Below are 27,724 nucleotides of genomic sequence, written 5' to 3'. Positions count from 1 at the left end.
CGCATTTGGTCCATATCCCTCTATACCCATCTTACCCATGTAATTATCTAAATGCTTTATATGACAATGGTTTCTTAGTCATTTTAGATTTTGTACTGAATTCAAATTTCACCACCTTTCACAGTGGGATTTGAACCCAGGTCCCCTGATATCATCCTTGATCTTTAGTTTACTAGTCTATTGACAATACCACAAGTCATTGCCTCCCCTGCTGGGAGCACAAAGCTGTGATTCAAAAATCTTAAATGGCAGTCAGTTAGCAACCCAATTAAATTACCCCCTTGCATTCATTTTGTCATCTTTAATTTCTAATCTCAAAAATGAAAACAATATTAATGATTATAATTGTGCTGAAATATAGATTATAATAATAGTGGCCACTCTATTTTCATCTCTGCATATCACACTATTCGAAAAAAAGTACGGGAGCTCTCAATAGAACAAAAAGGCAAGGGAATTTTAGATTTATGGTTATGCACCATATAATATCAGTTAAGAACTAATATATGTCTGAGATAAATAGGCTAAAAAAAAGTAAAAGTAAAGTTTATTTATTAGTCACAAGTAGCCTTACATTAACACTGCAATGAAGTTGCTGTGAAAATCCCCTAGTCGCCACACTCTGGCACCTGTTCAGGTACACCGAGGGACAATTTAGCATGGCCAATACACCTAACCAGCACGCATTTCGGACTAAGAGGGGAAACCGGAGTACCTTGCGGAAACTCAGGCAGACACAGGGAGAACTGGCAAACTCCACACAGTGACCCAAGCTGGGAATCAAACCTGGATCCCTAGCACTGAGAGGCAGCAGTGCTAACCACTGTGCCACCATGCCACCCACAAATGGTCTCTATCTTGTGTGAACTGCTACTTGCAAGCACAACAAACAGAATTCAGGGAAATTAGAAATACATTAAGGGGGAACTATGGATAGAGGTGCCTTGCCTCAAAACATTAATTATTATCGAAGACACCATGGATGTGTCTAGTACAGAGATAAGCTTGAAGGTATCTATTTATTAAAAATAATTCCCCATAATTTCCTATTATTAAACAGCCAAATACGGAGTATTGTAAATTTCTCAAGCCTTTTTCTCTTCCCTTGGCATCTATACCAAGCAACTGACAACCAGTGATTTCCCTTTCCCCTTCTCTTTAAACACCAACTTTCAAGGACAGCAGGTACATGGGAATACTACCACCAGGCCCTGACTTGGAACTATATTGTCATTCCTTACCTTTCACTGGCTCAAAATCCTGGAACTCCCTTCCTAATAGCACTGTGCATTGCAGCTACACTGTATGGACTTCAGCAGTTCAAGAAGGCAGCACACCACCACTTTCTTAATGCTAATCAGGGATGGGCAATCAATGCTGGCCTCATCAGTGACACACCCAAATAAAAACTCCTCATTCTTATTGGACAGAGGTCCTCAAAGACCTCAGTTTTGGCCCTGTCCTCGTCACATGGTAATTTTAACTGTTCACTCATCCCTGTTTTCAGTGCTCTTTTCCCAGCAAACCTGTCTCCCCTTCCAGTACAGTACTCATCTTCAATCAGTGGACAGATTTCAAACTTGAAGGCATGCAAAATTATTCTAGTTATTCATCAGTAGATCCAGCTTAGCCTTTTGAGTATTGCTCCCAACTAAATCAAGGCCATTTATGCACCATGCTTTCAAAGTTTGTTCCTCTTGATCCAGGGCTAAAATCCTACCCTTCAGTGTCCTTCTTTTACTTCAACAGTAAGCCCCTATCCTCTCCAAGCTCTTCACTTCCATAAAACTTCCTCCCAGTTGCCTTGATTCTCTTGCTCTCACCCAACAAACACCACTTGCTGGCCTAAGCTGGCAGATATCATCATGCTTTTCTTCAGACAATATCTTCTTCCTTTCAAAACAGCCATTATCCCTCTCCCCTCAAAAACAAATTACTTGCTCTTTCATCTGTGTCGGTTAACTCACATCTCAACCTCCCTTCCTCCTCAATTATTGCTTTGGGATTCTTTGAAGTTGTGAAAGAAGCTACATAAATGCAAAATTTGACTCCTTCCTTTCTTAGACACTCAGCTTTTCTGCATTCCAATGTAGAACATACATCTACAAAAAAAGACATTAAATAAATACCAGTTGTTATGGCTTGGTCTCTTGTCATTATATGATACCCTTTTGAAAATGTATTTCAGAAAATCAACTGTATATCTGGTAATTTAGCTTACCACAAAAACACAAGTCCCAGAACAATGTTTGAAAATATATGATCTGTACACACAATTTGTTGGAGCTACTTACTTCTTGGTGCTTTCACCCTCAATAAATCTTCCTCAGTCTATAACGAGAAGGGAAGAAAAGACAATTAACAAATCCAAATGCTTCACAAATGTTATTTCACACAAGTCCTGATCATCTTTGTGAATTGTACAGAGGCAATATCTTACCAGCTCTTTTATCCTCTTGTGTTTTCTGTGTTTGCCTTCAGGTTTATTGAGATGACTTGTTAAGTCAAACAAGGTGGGCACTGCATTATCCTTAAGGACTGTTCTGTAAGGACTCTGGAAACAAGTTTATGATTTTAAATAACATTAGATGCTTTTCCCATCTGCAGTTTCTCCATTGCTGTCATATGCTCTCGCAGCTCTCTAATGCTTCCTCACATCATGTCCCCATATTGGAACCAGTTAACAGGCACTAGAAACTATTCAACAGTTACAGACATCACAGTCCAATAATGAATAAAATCATTAGGATATTGGGACGTATTGAAAAGCTAACATTCAGCCAAGACAATAAACTAATCCTACTTTTTCATAAAATGTTGATGCAATCTCACTTCCAATACACTATACAATTCTAGATATTTTAGTAAGAATAGTGCACCTCTCCAGATATACAGAGAACAACCAGATTGATAAAGGGTTGAGGAATCAGATTGTGAAGTCATTAGGCAAACTGGCCATGTTCTCACTGGATAAAGGAAGCCTAAGAGGTATTATGATTGCTGTTAATATTTTATGGGAAATACATAATGGAGTCCAGGCCAGGTTGCTTTATTTTATTCAGGATAGTAAAAGCAGAAGGCAGAGCATGGAAATTTAAGACACATCTATAGACACACTGTTTCAATAAGTGGACTGGCTTGTTTGGGGATTGGGGGAGCAAAAAAATGTTGATTCATTCAAATACAAACTGGATTGACAGCTTTCAGAATATTTTGAGATACCGCACGAGTAACGAGACACATTATATTCTCAGGCTTAGGAGGAATAGGTGACTTTGCTCCTACACTTCTCAAAGCTCTCCATCACAGGATATCTTTCCCATCTCATCCTGTTAAAAACTAAGTAAGAGAAAGTTATTGCCCCACGATTGAATCATTAAGTCTGTTGCCATCATCACATGACTATCAGGGTGATGGAAGACAAATATGACTGACCATGATCTTTTATCATCCATCATTCCCTTTGTTCCTATTTCAAATGTCTGATGAGAGCTTTCTAGCAGGACTCTCAGAACTTTAAGCACAGGCAAGAATGATAAACCCTCCAACCCCAACCTGAAAAGGCTTCAGTGTTCCACTTTACCTAAGTTGGCACAAGCTAAGACTGAACAAGAATTTGGTCATATGGTTTGGTTCCACACTCAGCAGTGAATTTGTTCATTAAGCCGTAAGGGGAGTATTTCAGTTTTCATAATTACAACTCATCCTTACAATCTGTGATACTTTATAAAGCCATGCACTGTAAGAAGGAAACAGAGCTGACCTAAAAACAAGTTTCAAAAATATCTGTATTACACACAGAAGAAGAGGCCATAATTTAAATCATAGTCACCACCCCCCCATCTCATTCTCCCTTCAGTATCTCTCAGCTTCAATTTTCTTTCTCCAACCTCGCCAGTGCTATTTTTCTGTTGCATTATTTCATTTCTTTTCCATTCTTTGTTTATCCTGCTTGCCTCTGCAACTGTGGGAAAAAGTAGCAGCAGCATCTGCACTGGAATGAGCACACAAGTTATAAAAAAAAGCATCGTGATCACTGTGTCACAGACACATTGGGAGGGGGGTGTTAGGTTTTATTAGGTAAGTGCACCAAAGAATGTAGAACAGCAGGCAGCTGAGGTACTTATCAGCATGGTATTACTGAACAGTGTACTGGCACAAGGGCCTCAATCTCCTACCTTGTTCCTACAACACATCATTGATCGGTGTACTGGTTTGGAGGGCAGAATGGCCTACCACGTTCCAAGAAGAACAGGACAGACCAGAGCATGAAACAGATGCCAATCAAGGACATGCCTGCAGGCTGCCTCTTTTTTTATTAACCTCACGTGAGTCTCTTCTGCTGGACGATTAGAAGGTGAAGCTGCACAGACTTGATCATAGAGTAGATACTGGGACTTGGGACATCCAGATTAATTCCACACAATTACTCCAATTTGTCTTTATTACCTCTAACAACTTATCAGAGTATAAACTAGGAGAACCATAACTCACATTTGTGCATATCAAGGATTGTTCGAAGTGTCTTGCACACAATCTGTATTGCTTGTGAAGCTGCTCAGCTGACCGGTTTTCTAGGTCTGCTCTGCGACAGTTCTCCACCCACTTCTGGCACCTGCATTAACACAAAAAAAAACTAATGATGTTTATGACCCAAAATTTGATAAAAGAATTTTACATTTCAACTTTCTTTATTAACAGAAGATAAATGTGTAAAGGCAAAATACTTTGGATGCTGGAATCTGAAAGAAAACAGAAAATGCTGGAAAATCTCAGCAGGTCTGATAGCATCTGTGGAGAGAGAATAGAGCCAATATTGAGTCTGGATGGGTACACTCAGTGTACATTATTTGTGGGAAAGAGACATATAAACTCAATGGGCTGAATAGTCTCTTTTTGTGGCATAAATTATAACTGTAATTTCTTCAAAGGAGCATCCCTGTCTGTTCCAAAGAAAACCACAGAGCACATGGCTTCAGCACTGTGTAAAGTTAATCAAGGACTAAAGATTGGAAAGTTTGCTGCTGGTTGTATTGTAGCACACTCTCTCTCTCCCTTCCCACTGTGGACACAGCAACCTTTCCCATAATAAGTACACGATTAAGGTACTTTCAAGACATTACAATCCAAAAACTACATATTTTTGCTACATTAAAAGTGCTAGATCAATTTAAGTTTTGGTCGGTTGCCTCCACCAGAACTGGGAATATCAAGCAACCACAGTTCTTCTCCATGAAGAAACTTGATACTCTTTCCCATTCTCTCCACTCCCCTTCCTCCAGCATGGGTGACCTTTGAAGAGTTGACAATAGAGAACAGAGGGGAAAGTGTGATTCTCAAGAGAGCAATCAAAGCACAACCACTGCCAACAGGATAATAATTCCACTGGCCTTTTTTTAATTCATTTGTGGGGAATGGGCATCGCTGGCTGGCCCACATTTATTGCCTATCCCTAGCTGCCCTTGACCTGAATGGCTTGCTAATCCATTTCAGAGGTCAATTGATAATCAACCACATTGCTGTGGCTCTGGAATCACATGAAGGCCAGACCAGGTAAGGAGGGCAGATTTCCTTTCCTAAAGGACACTAGTTTTTACACTGATTGGAGTCAATAAGTTGTCCCTGAATCGGATCTCACTTAATCTGGCGTATATATAACTCCCTAAATTTGCACTCCCTTTATTGTGGAGTTCCACTAGAGGTAGACAAAAGACTTGAATAAGGCACTCAGTGTTAAAATGGGCAGTGCGGGCTTGTAGGGCCGAAGGGCCTGTTTCCTGTGCTGTGATGTTCTTTGTTCTTAGTGAACCAGGCAGGTTTTTCCAACAATCAATAATGGTTTCATGGCCATCAGTAGATTTTTAATTCCAGATTTTTTTCATTGAATTCAAATTCCACCATCTGCTGTGGAAGATTTGAACCTGGGTCCCCAGAACATTGGCTGGGTTTCTGGATTAACAGTCTAGTAATAATACCATTAGGCCATCACCTCCCCCTAAACCTAGGCTATCCTGTTCCGATCTCTCAACAATAGTATAAACGTTTAGTCTTCAGCGATTGGCAGGGAGGGAGAAGATGATGGCGTATTGGTAATTCCACTGGACTAGTAATCCAGAGACCCACGCTAACGCTCTAGGGGTCAAATTCCACCATGGCAGCTAGTGGAATTTAAATTCCACTAGTGAAAAAATCTGTAACTCCAGGCATCAGTGATGGCGACTATGACGACCACCATCAATTGTTGCAGAAACCCATTTGGTTCCCTCATATCCTCTCGGGAGAAAAATCTACCAACTTTATCGAATTTAGCCTGCATGTGACCCCAGATCCACAATAATGTCTAGTAAACCATTTAGTTCAAGGCAAATAGAGATGGGTAATAAATGCTGGCCTGGTCAGCAATGCCCACAAAAAAATAAATAAAGCTGCTTTTATGTAATAGAGTAAATAGGGGAAGACCTTGTATCCTCGCCTGTCTGCACTTGAGTGTAAACAATCCTTATCTTAAAAGTGTATTCATAGATTCACATTTTCTAATTGAAATTGCTGGAACAATTTTAGTAAACAGAGAATCTTTCATTCAGCCAATTACAAGGATGAGTAATTTGCTCACTGGACAAGTTTGATGCTGAAATAGGGCACATCAAAGCCATTCTACAGAATAACCTGGTTAACTCATTGCTCGCTGTACGCCGCAGGAACTCATGAACGTATCTAAGACCGTCACTTTAGGCCCCGAAAAGTGCCCAATCTACCTCAGATTACCCTAGAAATGTAAAACATCTCCAAAGTTTGAGCAACAGGAGAAGCTAGCCATTATTACTATGCAATGGCAACACCAGTGAAATTCTCCACTAACAGGAAGCTGCCATCAAGCTAAGATATTCTACCTATCACACAAATGAGCAAGTATATAAACTTTAATCAGGAAGGCAAATGGGATGCTGGCCTTCATAGCGAGGGGGATTGAATATAAAAGTAGGGAGGTCTTGCTGCGGCTGTATAGGGCATTGGTGAGGCCGCAGCTGGAGTACTGTGTGCAGTTTTGGTTGCCGTACTTACGCAAGGATATTTTGGCCTTGGAGGGAGTGCAGAGGTGTTTACTAGGCTGATACCGGAGTTGAGGAGGTTGAGCTATGAGGAGAGGCTGAATAAACTGGGCTTGTACTCGTTAGAGTTTAGAAGAATGAGGGGAGATCTCATTGAGACATATAAGATGATGAATGGGATGGATAGGATAGAGGTGGAGAGACTCTTCCTGCTCAGAAAGGATAGTAGGACTAGGGGGCACAGCCTCAAGATAAAGGGGGGGCGGTTTAGAACGGAGTTGAGGAGGAACTTCTTCACTCAAAGGGTGGTGAATCTCTGGAATTCTCTGCCCGTTGAAGTGGTGGAGGCTACCTCGCTAAATATTTTTAAGACGCGGGTTGATGGGTTTTTGATAAGAGAGGGGATTAAGGGTTAAGGGGAGAGGGCGGGAATGTGGAACTGAGCCACGACAGATCAGCCATGATCTTATTGAATGGTGGGGCAGGCTCGAAGGGCTAGATGGCCTACTCCTGCTCCTATTTCTTATGTTCTTAATGCCAGTGTGATACCAGGAATCACACATTCCAATGGGTGATCATATCAGACAGCACATCTCTTCAGCTTTTCGCAACAGACCAATTTCCCCTCCAACTCAATTTTCAAGTTTGCTGATGACACCACTATAGTGGGTCAGATCTCAAACAATGACAAGACAGAGTACAGGAATGAGACAGAGAACTGGCGCAATGATAATAGTCTCTCCCCCAATGTCAACAAAACGAAGGAAATTGTCATCTACTTCAGGAAGCATTTTTATGACATGCCACCCACCCCCCCCCCCCCCAACCCATACTGACACTGTAGTTAAGAAAGCTCACTAATGCCTCTACTTTCTCAGAAAACTAAGGAAATTTGGCATGTGAGCTAAGACTCTCACCAACTTTTACAGATTCACCATAGAAAGCATTCTTTCTGATTGTATCACAACTTGGAAGGCTCCTGCTCTGCCCAAGGCCACAAGAAATGACAAACTAGCCTCCCACCCACCGACTCTGTCTACATTTCCTGCTGCCTCAGAAAAGTAGCCAGCATAACCAAGGACCCCACACACCCAGACATACTCTCTTCCACCTTCTTCCGGGAAAAAGAATCAGAAGTCTTGGGTCACGTACCAACTGGCTCAAGAACAGCTTCTTCCCTACTGCCATCAGAGTTTTGAATGGACATACCTGACCTTTCTCCACACTCTATCAATGGCTATAACACTACATTCTGCGCTCCTTTCATTTTTCTATGAATAGTATGCTTTGCCTGTAATAGCATGCAAGAAACAATATTTTTCATTGTATACTGAAACGTGACAATAACAAATCAAATCAAACAGGCAAAGCACTGACATTACTCAACCAGTCCATATTTGCAAAACATAGAATAATGTCTGACATTAGATGTGATTCTACAATTGTGCAACACTTGCTGGGCAATCCTGATTGTGCTAAGAATTACACTGAAAAGCAATTTAAGATCATGCAGGCTTGCAGTGCGGCTCACTTATGCATGTTAGTAGCCACACAAATCCATACATAGGGTCCTGTCCATGCATACAAAAAGAACATTTCCATACATTATGCCTTTTCTAAATAACCAAAAGTTTGGAGGACAGCCATTCTCTGGTTCATTCCCCAGGGCAATACCTTGGCGAGAGTCAACCTACTTGGTTTGAATATGAAACAAATGCTTGACAGTTAACTGTTCTCTGCTGAATTCTCCATGGCAACACCTATACAAATCAGAGTCAACCTGCCAACCAATCAGCACTCTAGTCTCACGCACTATAAATTATTCCCTTTACTATTGGTTTGTCTTGCGTAGCTGCCCTGATGAAGACACTAGTTATGTTTTTTTTAAGCAATAAAATTCTGTGCAAAAAAGCATGGTCTATAAAGAAACAGCAGGGAAGTGGACAAAATGGGACAGTTCTGCACTACGAGAAAGTAGTTAGAAAGTGTATGAAGTAATTGACGCATATAGTATTTAAGAGGAATGGAACAGAAAATACTCAACGGGCTTGGCAGGACCTACGGGGAGAGAAATTTGAAATACATCTCTTTCATTCATCAAAACAGGAAAGCATTAGAGATATAACAGTTTTTAAACAAGTGCAGAGACAAAGAAAGAGTGGGAAAGAAACCAAAAGGAAAGGTATGTGATAGGGTGAAAGGAGAGATTAAATTACAAAGGAGACAACGGTGTTGTCAAGGCAAAAAAGGATGATAAAGGAGCAAGTAAACAAAAAGATCTCTCTCCTCAAGGAGATATAAATGGGAAAAGCAGAATCACTGCAGCTGATAACAGCCATTATCAAAAGACAAAAACAGGGAGGCAAAGGTTTGGGTCTGAAATTGAATTAAATGTTGAGTTCAGAAATGAGTTGCTGTTCCGGGCGGCACGGTAGCACAGTGGTTAGCTCTGCTGCTTCACAGCTCCAGGGTCCTGGGTTCGATTCCCGGCTCGGGTCACTGTCTGTATGGAGTTTGCACATTCTCCTCGTGAGTGCGTGGGTTTCCTCTGGGTACTCTGGTTTCCTCCCACAGTCCAAAGATGTGTGGGTTAGGTTGATTGGCCATGCTAAGAAATTGCCCCTTAGTATCCAGGGATGCCTAGGTTAGAGGGATTAGTGAGTATAACATGTAGGGATATGGGGGTAGGGCTTGGGTGGGATTGTGTTTGGTGCAGACTCAATGGGCCGAAGGGCCTCTTTCTGTACTGTAGGGTTCTATGATTTCCTCAAGCTTACATTGAGCTTCACTGAAACAGAGGCTGGAGAAAAAAGGAAGACAGAGTGGGAGTAGAAAATAAAAACAAGGAGCAACTGGAAGCTTCAGACCACACGAAAAGGCTGATTGAAAGTATTCTTCAAAGTGGTTGTGCAATCTGAGTGTCTGGAGGTAACTGCATTGTGATGAGTGAATACAGTAAACCAAATCGAAAGAGTACAAGTAAAATAAGGGGCCTTGTGCAATGAGAAGGGAGAATGTTAAAAAGGCAAGATCGGAGTGGGAAGGTGCTTCAGGAAGGGAAGGGAGCGTTAGGGATAATTAATGTATGAACCAGACTATGATGGGGGAACGGTCCAGTTAGAATGTTGAAAAGGGGAGGACAAGATATGTTTAGTGATGGAAAAACGATACATTCAATGTGGGAGCTTGTGCAGGGGAAGGAGAAGACAATGGAAAACTATTATGGCTCTGTAGCAAGGTGCTGGCCCTTGAGTTTATGTTGAGATTCACTGGAACTATGTACAAGTGTCAGCAGGTGTGGGAGATGGGACAAAAACAATCAAGGATTCACCAACCATGGTGGGACACAACATCCATGGCGGAGCAGAAAAGTCACAGCAGTTTAAAGTGTATTTATTAGTGTCACAAGTAAGTTTATATTAACACTGCAATGAAGTTACTGTGAAAATCCCCTAGTTGCCACACTCTGGCACCTGTTCAGGTACACTGACGGAGAATTTAGCATGGCCAAAGCATCTAACCAGCACGTCTTTTAGACTGTGGAAGGAAACCGGAGCACAGGGAGAACATACAGACTCTGCACAACCAAGCTGGGAATCTAACTCGGGGTCCCTGGCACTGTGAGGAAGCAACAGAACCACAGGTACGGAAAGTTGTATTTTTGGTGACTTTTTGCAAGCTGTATATTCTCCATTTCTATCTTGTACTCTCATTTTATACCCTAGCTATGACTGTAACATTACGTTCTGCACCCTCTCTTTTCTTTTCTATGTACGGTATGCTTTGTCTATATGGCGTACAGGAAAACAATACTTTTCACTGTATCCCAATACATGTGATGACAATTAATCAAATTAAATTTTCAGAACAGATGCAACACAGATGGAGAAACAAGGAGAATGGAAGTTAGTCCTAATGAAAGCAGGTTGCAGGAAGATGTGGGAGCTGCGTGGACAATTACTGTGCAGGCACTGGTCTGAAATTGGGTGTGGGGTGCAGGGGGGAGAACAGGAGGGTATGTCGATAGTGCAAGATAAAGAGAAGTGCGAGGAGCTCGGTCTAGAGGATAAAGTAAGAAGTCTCACAACACCAGGTTAAAATCCAACATGTTTGATTTATTATTGTCACATGTATTAGCACATACTGAAAAGTATTGTTTCTTGTGCCCTTTACAAAGCATACTGTTCATAGAGGAAACAAGACAGTGCAGAATATAACGCTACAGTCATAGCTACGGTGTACAGAAAGATCAACTTAATGCAATGTAGGTCAGCAGGGAAGAAACTGTTCTTGTGTCAGTTGGTACTTGACCTCTAAACTTTTGTATCTTTTTACCCAATGGAAGAAGGTGGAAGACAAAATGTGTAGGGTGTGTGGGATCCTTAATTAATTGGAATTACAAGCATTCAGAGCACTGCTCCTTCATCAGGGTGTCACCTGTTGGGACTTTAACCTGGTGCTATGAGACTTCTTACGGTGCCCACCCCAGTCCAAGGCCGGCACCGCCACATCATGATGGAGGGTAAAGAGGATGGAGCAGTGGGCGATGTTTGTTGTACAGACATGCTGTGGAGGGGAATGGCGGGTTGTGCGCATGCGCCCCTCCTCCCGCCCACCCTGGATGACGAGGCCTAGCGACAGGAGGTGGGAACACAAGCCCGAGGATAGATTTTGGAGCAACATCACCGCCCGCTCGACTGAACACCCAGACCAGGCGGCACGGCAATTCTCCACATTCCCAAATTATCGGCTGTGCGGTGTTTTTTTCCCCCCTCTCGATAGGAAGATGGTTTTATTTTTAAAAAATAACATTGATAAATGTCGGGTCCTCACCTCTCAGGGTCTCTGGGAAACCTGAAGAAAGGTAGGTCCGGGTAGTTGGTACTCCCCCGGCTACAGTTCGGAGCCGCGCAAAAATTCGGCATTTTTCTTTTCGGGTTTTATTTATTTATTATTCCTTTCTTTTTTTTGAGAAGGTGGGATTTTATCTCTCGACTGTGAAGCAGCGACGCCGCTTCCCTTCGCACAGGGTTGCTCTGCTACACAAGCGGCTTGGGAGGTCAAACTGCTCCTCCGCTATACCACAATGCGTCGCGCCAACGCGCCAAAATGTATACACATCATTGCCATTCATCAGCTACAAGCTGTCAGTGCTCCCAGACCACTCCTGCAGGCAGTGGTTATGTTGCTAACCTTGCATCACTCAATTGGATTAAAAAGGTGTCCTAGTTTGCTGTGACCAAGAGATTTTCAATTGGACTCTTAAAAATAAGATGAGGGGTCACACGTTGCCAGGTTATAGTCCAACAGGTCTTAATAAACTAATAAATACAGCTTGTGATTTCAAATAAACCTGTTGGACCATAACCTGGTGTCATGTGACTCACCTTGTCCACTCCAGTCCAGCACCAGCATCTCCACATCTTAAAAATAATAGTTTAATTATTAAATTTCTTAAAGTTGCAAAAAGCTACCAGACATGATATCTTTCTCTTGCAAACACTTCTAAAAGACTTTAGGATGTTCTTAGGTTGTGAAAATCACGACATTTTACAAAAGAATTATATAAAATACATTATCACTACATAATATACATAAAAGTTCTATACATTATGGGCAGCAGGGTAGCACATAGTTAGCACTGCTTCCTCAGCAGTAGGGGTCTGAATTTGATTCCTGGCTTGGGTCACTCTGTAGAGTCTGCACATTCTTCCCATGCCTGCATGGCTTTCCTCCCACTACTACAGACGTGTTGGTTAGGTACATTGGTCATGCTAAATTCTCCTTCAGTGTTCCCGAACAGGTACCAGAGTGTGGCGACTAGGGGATTTTTGCAGTCAATTCTTGCACTGTTAATGTAAGCCTACCTGTGACATTAATAAATAAACTTTAAAAGATCTATATAAATCCACATTTCTTTATAGACATAATATTTAAGAACACAAGAAATCCGGGCCGGACGAGACAAGGTGGCCCACCAAGATTTCTTTGTCATTCAGTACAATCATGGCTGATTTACTGTCCGATCACCATAATCCACAATTCCAAAAGGTCAAAAATCTGTCTATCCCAGTTTTAAGTGTATAACTGATGCAGCATTCACAGCTCTGAGGCAGAGAATTTTAACCTTTAAGTGAGATATTTCTTCCTCATCTTAATTCTAAATGATCAACTCCTTTTCCTGAGATTGCACCTGTGTTTTAGATCCCAGATAGCTTTACATAGAGCAAACCTAAATATTTATCAATTGGTTCATGAACATTCTTCAAAGATTATCCTATGCATGACTTTAATGCAACACTAAAAGTATTTTTGAAATACTTCTGAAATGACTTGAAGTAGCATATTCTTCGCAATCATAATAGCAGGTCTTGTACTGGTTTGCCCAAAGGGATTGTACTTTTTAAAAATCAAATCTCATTCAAATAATGGTGCAATAGTACAGCCATTGGAAGGTTGTTTTGAGTAAGGTGATTTGAGAAGTTACAAGAAAAATGAGAAATGCTATGATGGTGCAATTGAAGTGTCCCTATCTAACTATTAAACTAAAAAACAATCCAAGTAAATTGTTCAATATGGTTAAAGGTTAGAAGCATTAAAGGATAATCAGGAAGAGCTTCTTCCAAAGGGTAAATGGATTGTAAAACTGGCTAGTAAGAGCAACTATGTAAACAATATAAATGGGTTCATAAGAAAACTGTTCCCACTTGTGGACAGATGAGAATTGAAGGGATATAGTGAGAAGGCTTGATCTAATGAAACAAAATTTGTGTTTAAAAATAAAATTTGCATTTAAATAGACTTTTTCAAAACAGTAGACATCACAATGTGCTTTATAGCCATTGAAGTACCTTTGAAGTGTAGTCATTGTTGTAATGTTGAGAAATGGGTACAGGCTTGCATGCATATAAACAGCAATATGATACAAAGCATGGAATTTTCTTCAGTAATTGGCAACTGATGTTAAATACATGCAGAGAAAAGGATATGGAATTAGGCACAGACCTGTCATAATCTCATCCAATAATGGAACTGAATTCAAGGGACAAACTGGCCTAATCCTGCTCTTACAAAGCGGACAGACGATTTTTTAAAAATCATCATGAATGAATGAGATCAGTGAGTTCAGATGATAGCTTTGTTCCTTATAGATTTTCATTAAATCTTTCCAAAATACAGATAAAACGGAATCAAGCGCAGAGTCAAGTTTTGAAAGACACTGGATTCTTGATCAAACCTGGGTAGAGTTGTTCCCTAGATGTCAAGGACCTGGTAGAACTTAGTATCTGTGTAGCTCTTGAAGCGAAAATCAAGGCATCAGGTTCAAGAGTTGGGGTGCTAGCAAATTCCATTTTTTAAACAGGAAAACTTTGGAACTTGAATTGGCACTGTAATCTCATTAGGTGAATCAAAACCTAAAAATGTAGTCCAAACTAGTATCTCTGAATTTCCACTATACTCCATGATGGCGAAGTGGAGTTCTGTTGTAGATTTTAAGAGAAGACTTTGGCATATCTTCCATGCATTCCACAAAAGCTCAGGGCACAGCTAGACTCACTACAACTTTAACAAATTTTCCCTGCTTATTGGATTCTATGTATTCTAATCTTTGCATTTAAACAGATGATGTCGAAAGCTCATCATCCTTCCTGAGTGTAATCAGCTTGGTTACAGCAAACAGAGAAAAAAAAATCAGAAAAATTGTATTAGGAGGTTTATCCAAACCAAGTCATACGTGGCTTAAAACATACTGGAATAGTATTGGTCAGAAAAATGAAAGCTACCTGCCTGAAATTTTACTCAAAGACGCTAATCATTGATACTTTGCACCCCCACACCCCCTTGCAAATAGAAAAAAAATGCTTTCAGGACGTATTTGCAGAGGATGGAAACTAAACACCCAATTTACGATCTACGAGACAAAGGGAATTGCTTCTGTATTTACTCCTCAAACTTCAACAGTTAGACCTCGATTTAAGGTTAGGTAGAGCAAGCATAGCAGATTTTCACAAGGTAAAAAGAGATAGAAAAGACATAAAAGAATGAATACAAGCACGGATGAGGTAAGCTTTTTAATAATAGCATAAGTATGTCCCCCCCCACCCCCCAGAGGGGTAACAGATTTTTTGGGAGAAGAATGCACATTTTGAATAAGCAGAGAATAACAGGTCAAAACAAACATCTTAAATGGGAGAAGAAAGAAAAATACTGAAAATTTTGTTAAACAGCAGTTTCAATTCATTTTAGTATGTCTCTTTCTCTTACCAAAAGTGGTATCATGTTTCTCAACAGTTGAACAAGGGAGGGATGCAAATGAACTCGTGCAACATCCAGATTAGTAAAATGGCGTTCAAAATAAAACTTAATAAATGGTCCTTGGAATGATTCAGTGGGTAATTTCAGAACATGTGCTTCAGCCTCATAGACCAGGTCTGAGCCAGATTAACTGACCTCAGCTATGGTCAGTAAGAAGTCTCACAGTACAGGTTAAAGTCCAACAGGTTTATTTGGTGCTACCAAATAAACCTGTTGGACTTTAACTTAATAAGAACATAAGAAATAGGAGCAGGAGTAGGCCATCTAGCCCCTCGAGCCTGCCCTGCCATTCAATAAGATCATGGCTGATCTGTCGTGTCTCAGTTCCACATTCCCGCCCTCTCCCCATAACCCTTAATCCCCTTGCCTATCAAAAACCTATCAACCCGCGTCTTAAATATATTTAGCGAGGCAGCCTCCACCACTTCAACGGGCAGAGAATTCCAGAGATTCACCACCCTTTGAGTGAAGAAGTTCCTCCTCAACTCTGTTCTAAACCGTCCCCCCTTTATCTTGAGGCTGTGCCCTCTAGTCCTACTGTCCTTTCTCAGCATGAAGAGCCTTTCCACCTCTATCCTATCTATCCCATTCATCATCTTATATGTCTCAATGAGATCTCACCTCATTCTTCTAAACTCTAACGAGCACAAGCCTCATTTATTCAGCCTCTCCTCATAGTTCAACCCCCTGAACTCCGGTACCAGCCTAGTAAACCTCCTCTGCACTTCCTCCAAGGCCAAAATATCCTTGCGTAAGTGCGGTGACCAAAACTGCACACAGTACTCCAGCTGCGGCCAGACCTCCCTACTTTTATATTCAATCCCCCTCGCTATGAAGGCCAGCATCCCATTTGCCTTCCTGACCACCTGCTGCACCTGCAGGCTGGGTTTTTGCGACTCATGCACAAGGACCCCGAGGTCCCTCTGCACCATCGCATGCTGCAGTTTTTCGCCATGTAAGTAATAGTCCTTCCTACCAAAGTGGACAACTTCACATTTGCCAACATTAAATTCCATTTGCCAGTTCCTGGCCCATTCGCCCAGCCTATCTAGATCCTTCTGCAGACTCTCCACACCCTCCGCTCAATTTGCCATTCCACCAATCTTGGTGTCATCAGCAAATTTTGACACCATACACTCGGTTCCCTCCTCCAGATCATCTATATAAATGGTAAATAGCTGAAGCCCCAGCACCGACCCCTGGGGCACTCCACTAGTCACCAACCGCCAATCCGAATAGCACTCATTGACCCCCACTCTCTGCCTCCTATTTGACAGCCAATCCCCTATCCACGCTAACACCCTACCCCAACTCCATGCCCCCTGACCTTCTGTAATAACCGCTTGTGAGGCACTTTATCAAACGCCTTCTGAAAATCAAGAAACACCACATCCACCGGCTCTCCTCTATCCACTGCCCTAGACACATCCTCAGAACTCCACTAAATTCGTCAGACACGACTTCCCCTTAACGAAACCGTGCTGCGTCTGCTCTATCAAATAATTCTCCTCAAGATGCCTCGCTATTTTCTCCTTGATCACAGATTCTAACATTTTACCTACAACAGACCTTAAACTAACCAGCCTATAATTCCCTGCCTTTTGCCTGCCACCCTTCTTAAACAACGGCGTAACATTAGCCGTTTTCCAATCTTCCGGCACTTCCCCGGAATCCAGCGACGTTTGGAAAATAATCACCAACTTGTATTGTGAGACTTCTTAATGCATTTATCCCAGTCCCAGGCATCTCCACCTCTCAGCTACAGTGCCAGTGGAACATACACTTAGCAAAATACAGTGTTCCCACTATTGCCTGTTGTTCAGTAATTCTGGCTGCAAAGTTTCTGTACATGTTAGACAAGACAGTGTTGGTTTGCTCTAATCCCTTCCTTCAAAAATACCTAGTCTCTAATAATTTGCTCTCTGGACTAAAAAATAAAGACTGGCAAAGCACAAATCTGCATCCAAAAATTTTTTGCCAATTGTTCTTCTCTTGTTGGGATGTAGCTACATTGGCACTGGGTACACTCCGTCATCTCACCTGAATGAAACAGCCTGAGCACCTGTCAGCTACTGGCCATGAAACTACTGCTGCCAAGTCTAATCCAATTTTCACCAGGTAGACACATGCACTTTCCAACAATAACTATCAAGAAAAGAAATCATGGACCAATTCCCTTCCCTAGACCAGTAGTGTTGAAGTCAATTGTAGTGTTACTCCCAAGCCAGCTACATTCAGTTAACTCAACGGACTGGTCAAATCTCAAAAATGTTACTTGAGAACTTTACAGATCAGACTGTCTTTATCAAATGAGTAAGAAGTCTCACAACAATGAGAAACCAGGCACTGATAGTTGCTGTATCTTAAAGACAGAAACTCAATTTACAAGATAAATGGTTGGAATGCGAGTCTTTACAGGTTATCAAGTCTTAAAGATACAGACAATGTGAGTGGAGAGAGGATTAAGCACAGGTTAAAAAGATGTGTACTGTCATTCATCCGTTGTCACAGTGATGACATGTCTCCTAATGTACAATACCTCAAGACATGATACACTGGGGAGACCATGTAGAAGCTACAACAGATGAATGAACACCACTTGACAATCACCAGGCAAGAGTGTTCTCTTCCTGTTGGGGAATACTTCAGTGGTCACGGGCATTCTCTGGTCTTCAGGTAAGCATTCTCCAAGGCAGTCTTCATGACACATGACAGCATAGAGTGGCTGAGCAAAGACTGATTGCCAAGTTCCGCACACACGAGGACACCTCAACCAGGATCTTGGGTTCACGTCACACTATCTGTAACCCCCACGACTTGCCTGGGCTTGCAAAATTTCACTAACTGTCCTGGCTGGAGACAATACACATCTCTTTAACCTGTGCTTAACCCTCTCTCCACTCACAATGTCTGTACCTTTAAGACTTGATTACCTGTACATAAGAATATAAGAAATAGGAGCAGGAGTAGGCCATCCAGCCCTTCGAGCCTGCCCCGCCATTCAATAAGATCATGGCTGATCTGTCGCTGCTCAGTTCCACTTTCCCGCCCTCTCCCTATAACCCTTAATCCCCTCTCCTATCAAAAACCCATCAACCCGCGTCTTAAAAATATTTAGCGAGGCAGCCTCCACCACTTCAACGGGCAGAGAATTCCAGAGATTCACCACCCTTTCAGTGAAGAAGTTCCTCCTCAACTCCGTTCTAAACCGCCCCCCTTTTATCTTAAGGCTGTGCCCCCTAGTCCTACTGTCTTTTTTGAGCGGGAAGAGTCTCTCCACCTCTATCCTATCCATCCCATTCATCATCTTATACGTCTCAATGAGATCTCCCCTCATTCTTCTAAATTCTAACGAGTACAAGCCCAGTTTATTCAGCCTCTCCTCATAGCTCAACCCCCTCAACTCCGGTATCAGCCTAGTAAACCTCCTCTGCACTCCCTCCAAGGCCAAAATATCTTTGCGCAGGTGCGGCGCCCAAAACTGCACACAGTACTCCAGCTGCGGCCTCACCAATGCCCTATACAGCTGCAGCAAGACCTCCCTACTTTTATATTCAATCCCCCTCGCTATGAAGGCCAGCATCCCATTCGCCTTCCTGACCACCTGCTGCACCTGCAAGCTGGGTTTTTGCGACTCATGCACAAGGACCCCGAGGTCCCTCTGCACCGTCGCCTGCTGCAGTTTTTCGCCCCGTAAGTAATAGTCCTTCCTACCATTCTTCCTACCAAAGTGGACCACCTCACACTTGCCAACATTAAATTCCATTTGCCATTTCCTGGCCCATTCGCCCAGCCTATCTAGATCCTTCTGCAGACTCTCCACACCCTCCGCACAATTTGCCGTTCCCCCAATCTTGGTGTCATCAGCAAATTTCGACACCCTACACTCGGTTCCCTCCTCCAGATCATCTATATAAATGGTAAAAAGCTGAGGCCCCAGCACCGACCCCTGGGGCACTCCACTAGTCACCATCCGCCAATCCGAATAGCACCCGTTGACCCCCACTCTCTGCCTCCTATTTGACAACCAATCCTCTATCCACGCTAACACCCTACCCCCAACTCCATGTCCCTCGACCTTCTGCAATAACCTCTTGTGAGGTACTTTGTCAAACGCCTTCTGAAAATCAAGAAAGACCACATCCACCGGCTCTCCTCTATCCACCGCCCTAGACACATCCTCATAGAACTCCAGTAAATTTGTCAGACACGACTTCCCTTTAATGAAACCGTGCTGCGTCTGCTCTATCAAGCAATTCCCTTCAAGATGCCTCGCAATTTCCTCCTTAATGACAGATTCTAACATTTTACCTACAACAGACGATAAACTAACCGGCCTATAATTCCCTGCATTTTGCCTGGCACCCTTCTTAAACAACGGCGTAACATTAGCCACTTTCCAATCTTCCGGCAGTTCCCCGGAATCCAGCGACGTCTGGAAAATAACCACCAAGGCATCCACTATCACCTCTGCCATTTCTTTCAAAACCCTCGGATGCATTCCATCCGGTCCTGGGGACTTGTCCACAATCAGCCCCTCCAGTCTGTCGAGCACTGCCTCTCTAGTAACAGTAATGTCATTGAGACCCTCCAGTCCTACCACCTTTCCATCGCTAACACCCGGCAAATTATTCACGTCCTCCTCCGTGAAGACCAAAACAAAAAAGTTATTCAAGACCTCAGCCATTTCCCCATCCCCTACCACTAAGTCCCCCTTCTCATCCTCTAAGGGTCCAACGTTCACCCTAGCCAGCCTCTTCCTTTTTATATATTTATAAAAACTCTTGCTATCCTTTTTTATATTAAGCGCTAGCCCAGCTTCATAGTTTCTCCTACCCTTCTTTATCAACTTCTTTGTCAATCTTTGTTGACATTTAAACCTCTCCCAATCCTCTTCTCGCCCACTACTCTTAGCTACTCTAAATTCCTCCGCTTTTAGTTTAACACTTTCCTTCACCTCCTTCGTTATCCACGGCTTATTACCTCTCCTCCTACTATCCTTTTTGACCATCGGAATAAATTTCCGCTGAGCACCAAGAAAGATCTCCTTAAAGATCCTTTCCAACCATTATCTTGTAAATTGAGTTTGTCTCTTTACATGCCCAGTTTGTGAACACAACTCCCACTCATCTGATGATGGGGCAGTGCTTCGAAAGCTAGTGCCTTGTGCTACCAAATAAACCTGTTGAACTTTAACCTAGTATTGTCAGACTTCTTACTGAGTTTATCCCGGTCCAACACCAGCATCTCCACATCATTAATAATATCGTCCTTGGTGTACAGTGGGAATACTTCAAAATTTGAAGATGATACAAAGCCCACCAATAACACACCTCAGAATAAGAAGGTTATCAGATCTGGCCCCACTCCAGAGACTTTAGCACCAGTCAATTATAACTGCCACAAAAACAGGAAATGGTGGAAAATCTCAGCAGATCAAACAACATAGAAACATGGAAAATAGAAGCAGGAGGAGGCCACTTGGATCTTCACACATGTTCCACCATTCATTCTGATCATGGCTGATCAAATTCAATATCCTGACCCTTCGTCAGAGCCAGACTCAAAACATTAGTTCTATTTTCTCTCCACAGATGCTATCAGACCTGCTGAGACTTTCCAGTATTTTTTGATTTTGTTTCAGATTCCAGCATCCAAAGTAATTTGCTTGTATTTAAATATAACTAGTACTTCAGGACACAGGCACCATCATCAGAGATGTATGTCATCTTTCAGACAAGACGTTAACCTGAGGTCCACCTTGTAGATAGATGCAACAGATCCCACAGATCCCCTCATCACTATTACAAAAAGCAAAGCAGTTATCGCCCAATGACCACCACTGAAACAGACAATCAAATTGTCATCCCATTGCCATTTGTTGAACTTTGAACCATTCAAAACAGCAAACACGCTTCAAATCTTTCCATGCTAAATCCCTTGGGGATCTTGTTGCACGCACAGTTGGTGGCTGCAATTCCCTACAACAGTACAGCAGCCAGGCTACAAATCATGCCCTGTGAAACCATAATGGGACAAAGGGGGACTAGTAAAAGTATATTTATTATTATCACAAGTAGGCTTACATTAACACTGCAATTAAGTTACTGTAAAAATCCCCTAGTCGCCATACTCCAGTGCCTGTTTGGATACACCGAGGGAGAATTTAGCATGGCCAATGCATCTAACCAGCATGTCTTTCGGACTGCGGGAGAAAACCAGAGCACCCCAAGGAAACCCATGCAGACTCCACACAGACAGCAACAAGCCAGGAACCAAACTCAAATTGTTAGCGCTGTGAGGCCATAATCCAGAGGTTCAGGCTAATGGTCTGGGGATATGGGTTCAAATTCCACCCTGGCAACTCGTGGAATTTAAAATTAATTGATAAATCTGGATTATAAAACTAATCTTAGTAATGGTGACTGTGACAATTATTATTCATTGTCACAGAAACTCATCTTGGTTCATTAATTTCCTTCAGGGAAGGAAATCTGCCATCGTTAGCCAGTCTTGTCCGGAATCATACAATTTTACAGATTAGAAAGCGGCCGTTGACCCATCATGCCTGGACTGGCCATCAAGCACCAACTCTATCCTAATCCCTGTAGCTTTGTACACAATGGTGTTTCAAGTGCTCATCTAAATGCTTCTTAAAATGGTGTGAGAGTTCCCACCTCTACCACCCTTTCATGCAGTGAGTTCCAGGATCCCACCACCCTCTGGTTGAAAATATTTCCCTTCAAATCCCCTCTAAATCTTCTGCCCCTTAACTTAAATCTATAGCTCCTGGTTACTGACCCCTCTACTAAGGACAGTTTCTTCCTGTCTATCCCCCTCATAATATTGTACACTTCAATCAGGTTTTCCCTCTCTGTTTTCTCTGCTCTAAGGAGAACAACCCCAACCTAACCAGCTTTTCTCCACAGCTGAAACACTCCGGACCAGACAACATCCTCAAGAATCTCCTCCATACTCTCTCTAGTGCGACCACACCCTTCCTGTAGTGTGGTGACCAGAACTGTACACAGTATTCTAACTGTGGCTTAACAAGCATTTTATAAAGGTCCATCACAACATCTTTGTTCATATATTCTATATCTCAATTAAAGGCAAGGATCTCATACGTCTTTTTAACCACCTTTTCAGGGATCCTGTAGATGTGATCTATCTGAACTTCCAATAGTCATTTGATAAGGGGTCACACAAGGGACTGATCCAGTAGGTTAGATGCCATAGGGTTGGGGTAAAATAGTGGCTTGGATTGAGGATTGGCTGACTGATAGGAAGCAGAGGGTTGGGATAACTGGGTGCTTCTCCAGTTGGAGATCTGTAACTGGTGGGGTCTCGCAGGGTTCAGTTCTTGGACAACAACTATTTACAATCCGAATGACACAACGGTCTACAAGCGGGGACAGAGTATAATGTAGCAAAATTTGCTGATGACACAAAAGTAGATGGGAAACATGACTGTTTTTGTAAGGAAGTTTACAAATAGACATTGACAGGCTAGAGGAATGAGCCAGAATCTGGCAGGTGGAGTTTAATGTGGATAAATGCGAGGTTATCCATTTTGGCCGGAAAAATAAAAGGGCAAATTATTATTTAAATGGGAAACAGATTCAAAAGGCATCTGTGCAGAGGGATCTGGATGTTCTTGAGCATGAGTCTCAGAAAGTGGGTACGCAGGTGTAGAATGTTATAAGGAAGGCAAATAATCTTGGCATTTATTGCAAAGGATCTAGGGGATACAGGTAGAGAAGTGTTGTTGCAATTATATAAGGCATTGGTGAGATCACACAGAGTGTTCAGTTTTGGTCACCTTCTTTGAGGAAGCCATGATGTAAAGTTGCTGGCATTGGACTGGGGTAGGCATAGTAAGTAGTCTCACAACACCAGGTTAAAGTCCAACAGGTTTATTTGGTAGCACGAGCTTTGGAGCACTGCTCCTTCATCAGGTGAGTCCTTTGAGGAAGGATATGGTAGTACTGGAAATTGTTCAGAAGAAATTCACTACATTGATTCCAGGATTGAAGGGGCTATCGTTTGAGGAGCGATTGAGTAGCTTGGGATTGTACTCGCTGGAGTACAGAAGAATGAGGGGGGGATTTGACTGAGGTATATATAATACCCAATGGGATTGACAAAGAAATGTTCCCCCTTCCCGAACATTCTAGGACAAGAGGTCAAAGTTGTAGAATAAGAGCAGGAGATTCAAGACCGAGATGAGAAGAAGCTACTTCTCACAGAAGGTTGTGAATCTATGGAACTCACTGCCCTAGAATGAAGTAGATGCAGAATAAATGGATTCAAGAAAGAGAGAGATAAATATTTGATCAAAAGCAGGATAAAGGGCTTTGGGGAAAGGCAGGGAGTTAGGATGAGACGGAGATCAGCCATGATCATTTAGAATGGCGGAATGAGCTTGAAGGGCTGAATTGCCAACTCTCACTCCTAATTCCTATGTTCCTACCTGTCCTGTTGCCTTCAGGAATCTATGGCCATGGACCCCATCCTACTGTTCATCACGGATTCTCTTGCCTTATTAGTACTTCCAAAAGCATCAACTCTCATTTGTCATGGTTAAATTCCATTTGCCATTGTTGTGCGCATCTATATTACACTATAATCTAAGGCTTTCATCCTCACTATTTACAACACCACTAATTTTTATGTCATCTGCAAATTTACAGATCATAATCCCCAAATTCCCACCTAGATCATTAGTGTTCTCTACTAATAGCAAGGCACATAGCACTAATTCCTGCAGTACACCACTGAACACAAGCTTCCAGTCACAAAAATAATATTCAACCAACATCCTCTGCCTGCTGCAAGTAATCCAATTTCCAATCCAATTTGCCCTGGATCCCATGGGCCCTTACCATCTTACTTATATGTGACTCCAGACCCACAGCAATTGGTTGAAATGCCCAAGTAAGCCACTCAGTTCAAGGGATGTGTTGGGAGTTGCCAGCCACATTCACACTATGGTGGTACAAAAGTTAGCACTGTGCCAGGGACTATGGTTCAATTCCATCCTCAAGCAAATGTCTGTGTTGAATTTGCACATTCTCCCCATGTCTGCATGGATTTCTTCCAGGTTCCTCCCACTGTCCAAAGCTGTGAGGGATAGGCGGATTGGCCACGTTAAATTGTCCCTTAGTGTTGGGGGGAATTAGCTAGGGTAAATGCATGCAGTTATGGAATAGGGCCTGGGTGGGATTGTTGTCAATGTAGGTTCAATGGGCTGAATGGCCTCCTTCTGCACTGTAGGGATTTTGAGATTCTACAAGTACCTTATACTGTGGTCTCATCCACAGTCTGAAAGAAGTAGGTGCATTGGCCGTGCTAAATTCTCCCTCAGTGTATCCGTACAGACAGCGGAGTGTGGCGACTAGGGGAAGATGCCACCCCGGCCAGTGGGAGGGGGGATTTTGATCTGATTTATTATTGTCACATGTATTAGTAAAAAGGTATTGTTTCTTGAGCGCTAAACAGACAAAGCATACCATTCATAGAGAAAGGAGAGAGTGCAGAACGTAGTGTTACAGTCATAGCTAGGAAGGGAATGTGGGAGGAGAAAGAAAAGACAGATATGGGGGGGGGAGGAGAAAGAAAAGACAGATATGGGGGGGGGAGGAGAAAGAAAAGACAGATATGGGGGGGGGAGGAGAAAGAAAAGACAGATATGGGGGGGAGGAGAAAGAAAAGACAGATATGGGGGGGGAGGAGAAAGAAAAGACAGATATGGGGGGGGAGGAGAAAGAAAAGACAGATATGGGGGGGGAGGAGAAAGAAAAGACAGATATGGGGGGGGAGGAGAAAGAAAAGACAGATATGGGGGGGGAGGAGAAAGAAAAGACAGATATGGGGGGGGAGGAGAAAGAAAAGACAGATATGGGGGGGGGAGGAGAAAGAAAAGACAGATATGGGGGGGGAGGAGAAAGAAAAGACAGATATGGGGGGGGAGGAGAAAGAAAAGACAGATATGGGGGGGGAGGAGAAAGAAAAGACAGATATGGGGGGGGAGGAGAAAAAAGACAGATATGGGGGGGGAGGAGAAAGAAAAGACAGATATGGGGGGGGGAGGAGAAAGAAAAGACAGATATGGGGGGGGAGGAGAAAGAAAAGACAGATATGGGGGGGGAGGAGAAAGAAAAGACAGATATGGGGGGGGGAGGAGAAAGAAAAGACAGATATGGGGGGGGGAGGAGAAAGAAAAGACAGATATGGGGGGGGAGGAGAAAGAAAAGACAGATATGGGGGGGGAGGAGAAAGAAAAGACAGATATGGGGGGGGAGGAGAAAGAAAAGACAGATATGGGGGGGGAGGAGAAAGAAAAGACAGATATGGGGGGGGAGGAGAAAGAAAAGACAGATATGGGGGGGGAGGAGAAAGAAAAGACAGATATGGGGGGGGGGGAGGAGAAAGAAAAGACAGATATGGGGGGGGGGAGGAGAAAGAAAAGACAGATATGGGGGGGGGAGGAGAAAGAAAAGACAGATATGGGGGGGGGAGGAGAAAGAAAAGACAGATATGGGGGGGGGAGGAGAAAGAAAAGACAGATATGGGGGGGGGAGAGAAAGAAAAGACAGATATGGGGGGGGAGGAGAAAGAAAAGACAGATATGGGGGGGGGAGGAGAAAGAAAAGACAGATATGGGGGGGGAGGAGAAAGAAAAGACAGATATGGGGGGGAGGAGAAAGAAAAGACAGATATGGGGAGGAAGAGAACTGGAAAGTGTGTGTGTCCCTTTAAGATAAATACAGGGACAGACAGAAAAGCGCGCATGCGCACTTCGTTCCACCCGACATATTAGTTATTGGGGGGGGGGTAAAGACAGGACGGGGGAGATAGATTTGATATTAAATACACGGCGAGGAGAGGTTTTATCCCGCTTCCCCCACCATGTCTGATAGGCGGCAGAGCATTGCATTAACAGGCGCGAGGCCGCCTCACCTCTCGGGGTCTTTGGGGAACCTGAAGAAGGGGATGTCGGGGCAGTTGGTGCTCTTCCTGCTGCAGTTGGGCGCCGCGCAGAAGTTGGGCATGGTGTCCGGATCGCCGTGCCGCTCGCTGCTTGTATCCCTGCCCCTCCTCTTCCTCTTCCTTCTCCTCCTCCCGCACTCTCTCTCTCTCTCTCTCTTTCGGCGGGCCTCAGGCTGTGACAGGCGGGCCGCCGCCGAACGACTGAAAATGGCCCGAGCTCCGGGGCGCCGCCGTGACGCCGTGCGTGGGAGGAGCACGTCGGTCCTCCTGTATCCCACAGTGCCAAGCGGCTCACCTCCCTCCACCCCTCCTGCTGCAGTCCCCCTGCCCACCAACATCTCCACTGCTCCAGGTGGACATCATTATTGGACTGCAGTGGACATGATCAACAGGTTACAGTCCAACAGGGCCAAAATTGATTTCAAATAAATCTTTTGGACCATAACCAAAAGAGAAAATCTCAGCAGGTCTGGCAGCATCTGTAAGGAGAGAAGAAAGTTTAGAGTCCAGAAAATCTCAGCAGGTCTGGCCTCTTTTAAGGTCTTTCAGGTCAAACCAAGTAGACAAACTCAAGTTAGATCAGGACAAAGTAAGAGGGGCAGCTCCCCAAAAGGAGGGAGGACAGCCCGAACAAAGTGGAAGTACAAAGGAAACTTTTAAAAAAAAACATCAAATTGTAATGTGATTATTAGGGTCGACAATGCACCCTATTATCGGTGCCCTGTGGTGCCCAACGGGCACGGAAGGCGTCAATTGCGCCTGTGGAAACCGCATGCTCCTTCTCCAGGGACACCTGGCTGCGAACGTAGCCGCGATAGAGGGGTAGACAGTCAGGATGGACAGCCCCCTCGATCGATCGCCGCCTGGACCTGTAAATGGCGTACTTCACCAGGAGCAGGTTCTCAGCAGGTCTGGCAGCCTCTGTAAGAATCCGTCATCAAGGAGGAAATAGCGAGGCATCTTGAGAGGAATTGCTTGATAGAGCAGACGCAGCACAGTTTCGTTAAAGGGAAGTCGTGTCTGACAAATTTACTGGAGTTCTATGAGGATGTGTCTAGGGCGGTGGATAGAGGAGAGCCGGTGGATGTGGTCTTTCTGGATTTTCAGAAGGCGTTTGACAAGATACCTCACAGGAGGTTATTGCAGAAGGTCAGGGGACAGGGAGTTGGGGGTAGGGTGTTAGCGTGGATAGAGGATTGGTTGTCAAATAGGAGGCAGAGAGTGGGAGTCAATGGGTGCTATTCGGATTGGCGGATGGTGACTAGTGGAGTGCCTCAGGGGTCGGTGCAGGGGCCTCAGCTATTTACCATTTATATAGATGATCTGGAGGATGGAACCGAGTGTAGGGTGTCAAAATTTGCTGATGA

At 43.4% G+C, this 27,724-nt stretch overlaps 1 protein-coding gene across 2 annotated transcripts in view; it reads right to left on the bottom strand.

Annotated features, from left to right (window-relative positions):
• Window positions 1-26,586, bottom strand: part of LOC145349228 (52 kDa repressor of the inhibitor of the protein kinase-like) — a 35,135-nt gene extending 8,549 nt beyond the window's left edge. The window contains exons 1-4 of one of the 2 annotated variants that reach the window (XM_080197695.1): window positions 26,328-26,586; window positions 4,495-4,615; window positions 2,441-2,554; window positions 2,295-2,331 (exon numbers count right to left, since the gene is read on the bottom strand). In XM_080197695.1, coding sequence (XP_080053821.1) covers window positions 2,295-2,331; window positions 2,441-2,554; window positions 4,495-4,615; window positions 26,328-26,419 — 364 coding nt within the window. In that variant the 5' untranslated portion in view covers window positions 26,420-26,586. Of the gene's footprint in view, window positions 1-2,294; window positions 2,332-2,440; window positions 2,555-4,494; window positions 4,616-11,882; window positions 12,081-26,327 lie in introns of those variants that run through there. The other variant, XM_080197694.1, reaches the window with a different exon arrangement.
• Window positions 26,587-27,724: the final 1,138 nt, after the last annotated feature.

This window comes from Carcharhinus amblyrhynchos, chromosome 10, assembly GCF_965287045.1.
Source record: "Carcharhinus amblyrhynchos chromosome 10, sCarAmb.v2.hapA, whole genome shotgun sequence".
Taxonomy (NCBI): domain Eukaryota; kingdom Metazoa; phylum Chordata; class Chondrichthyes; order Carcharhiniformes; family Carcharhinidae; genus Carcharhinus; species Carcharhinus amblyrhynchos.
This window is presented reverse-complemented; position numbering and strand designations above follow the sequence as displayed.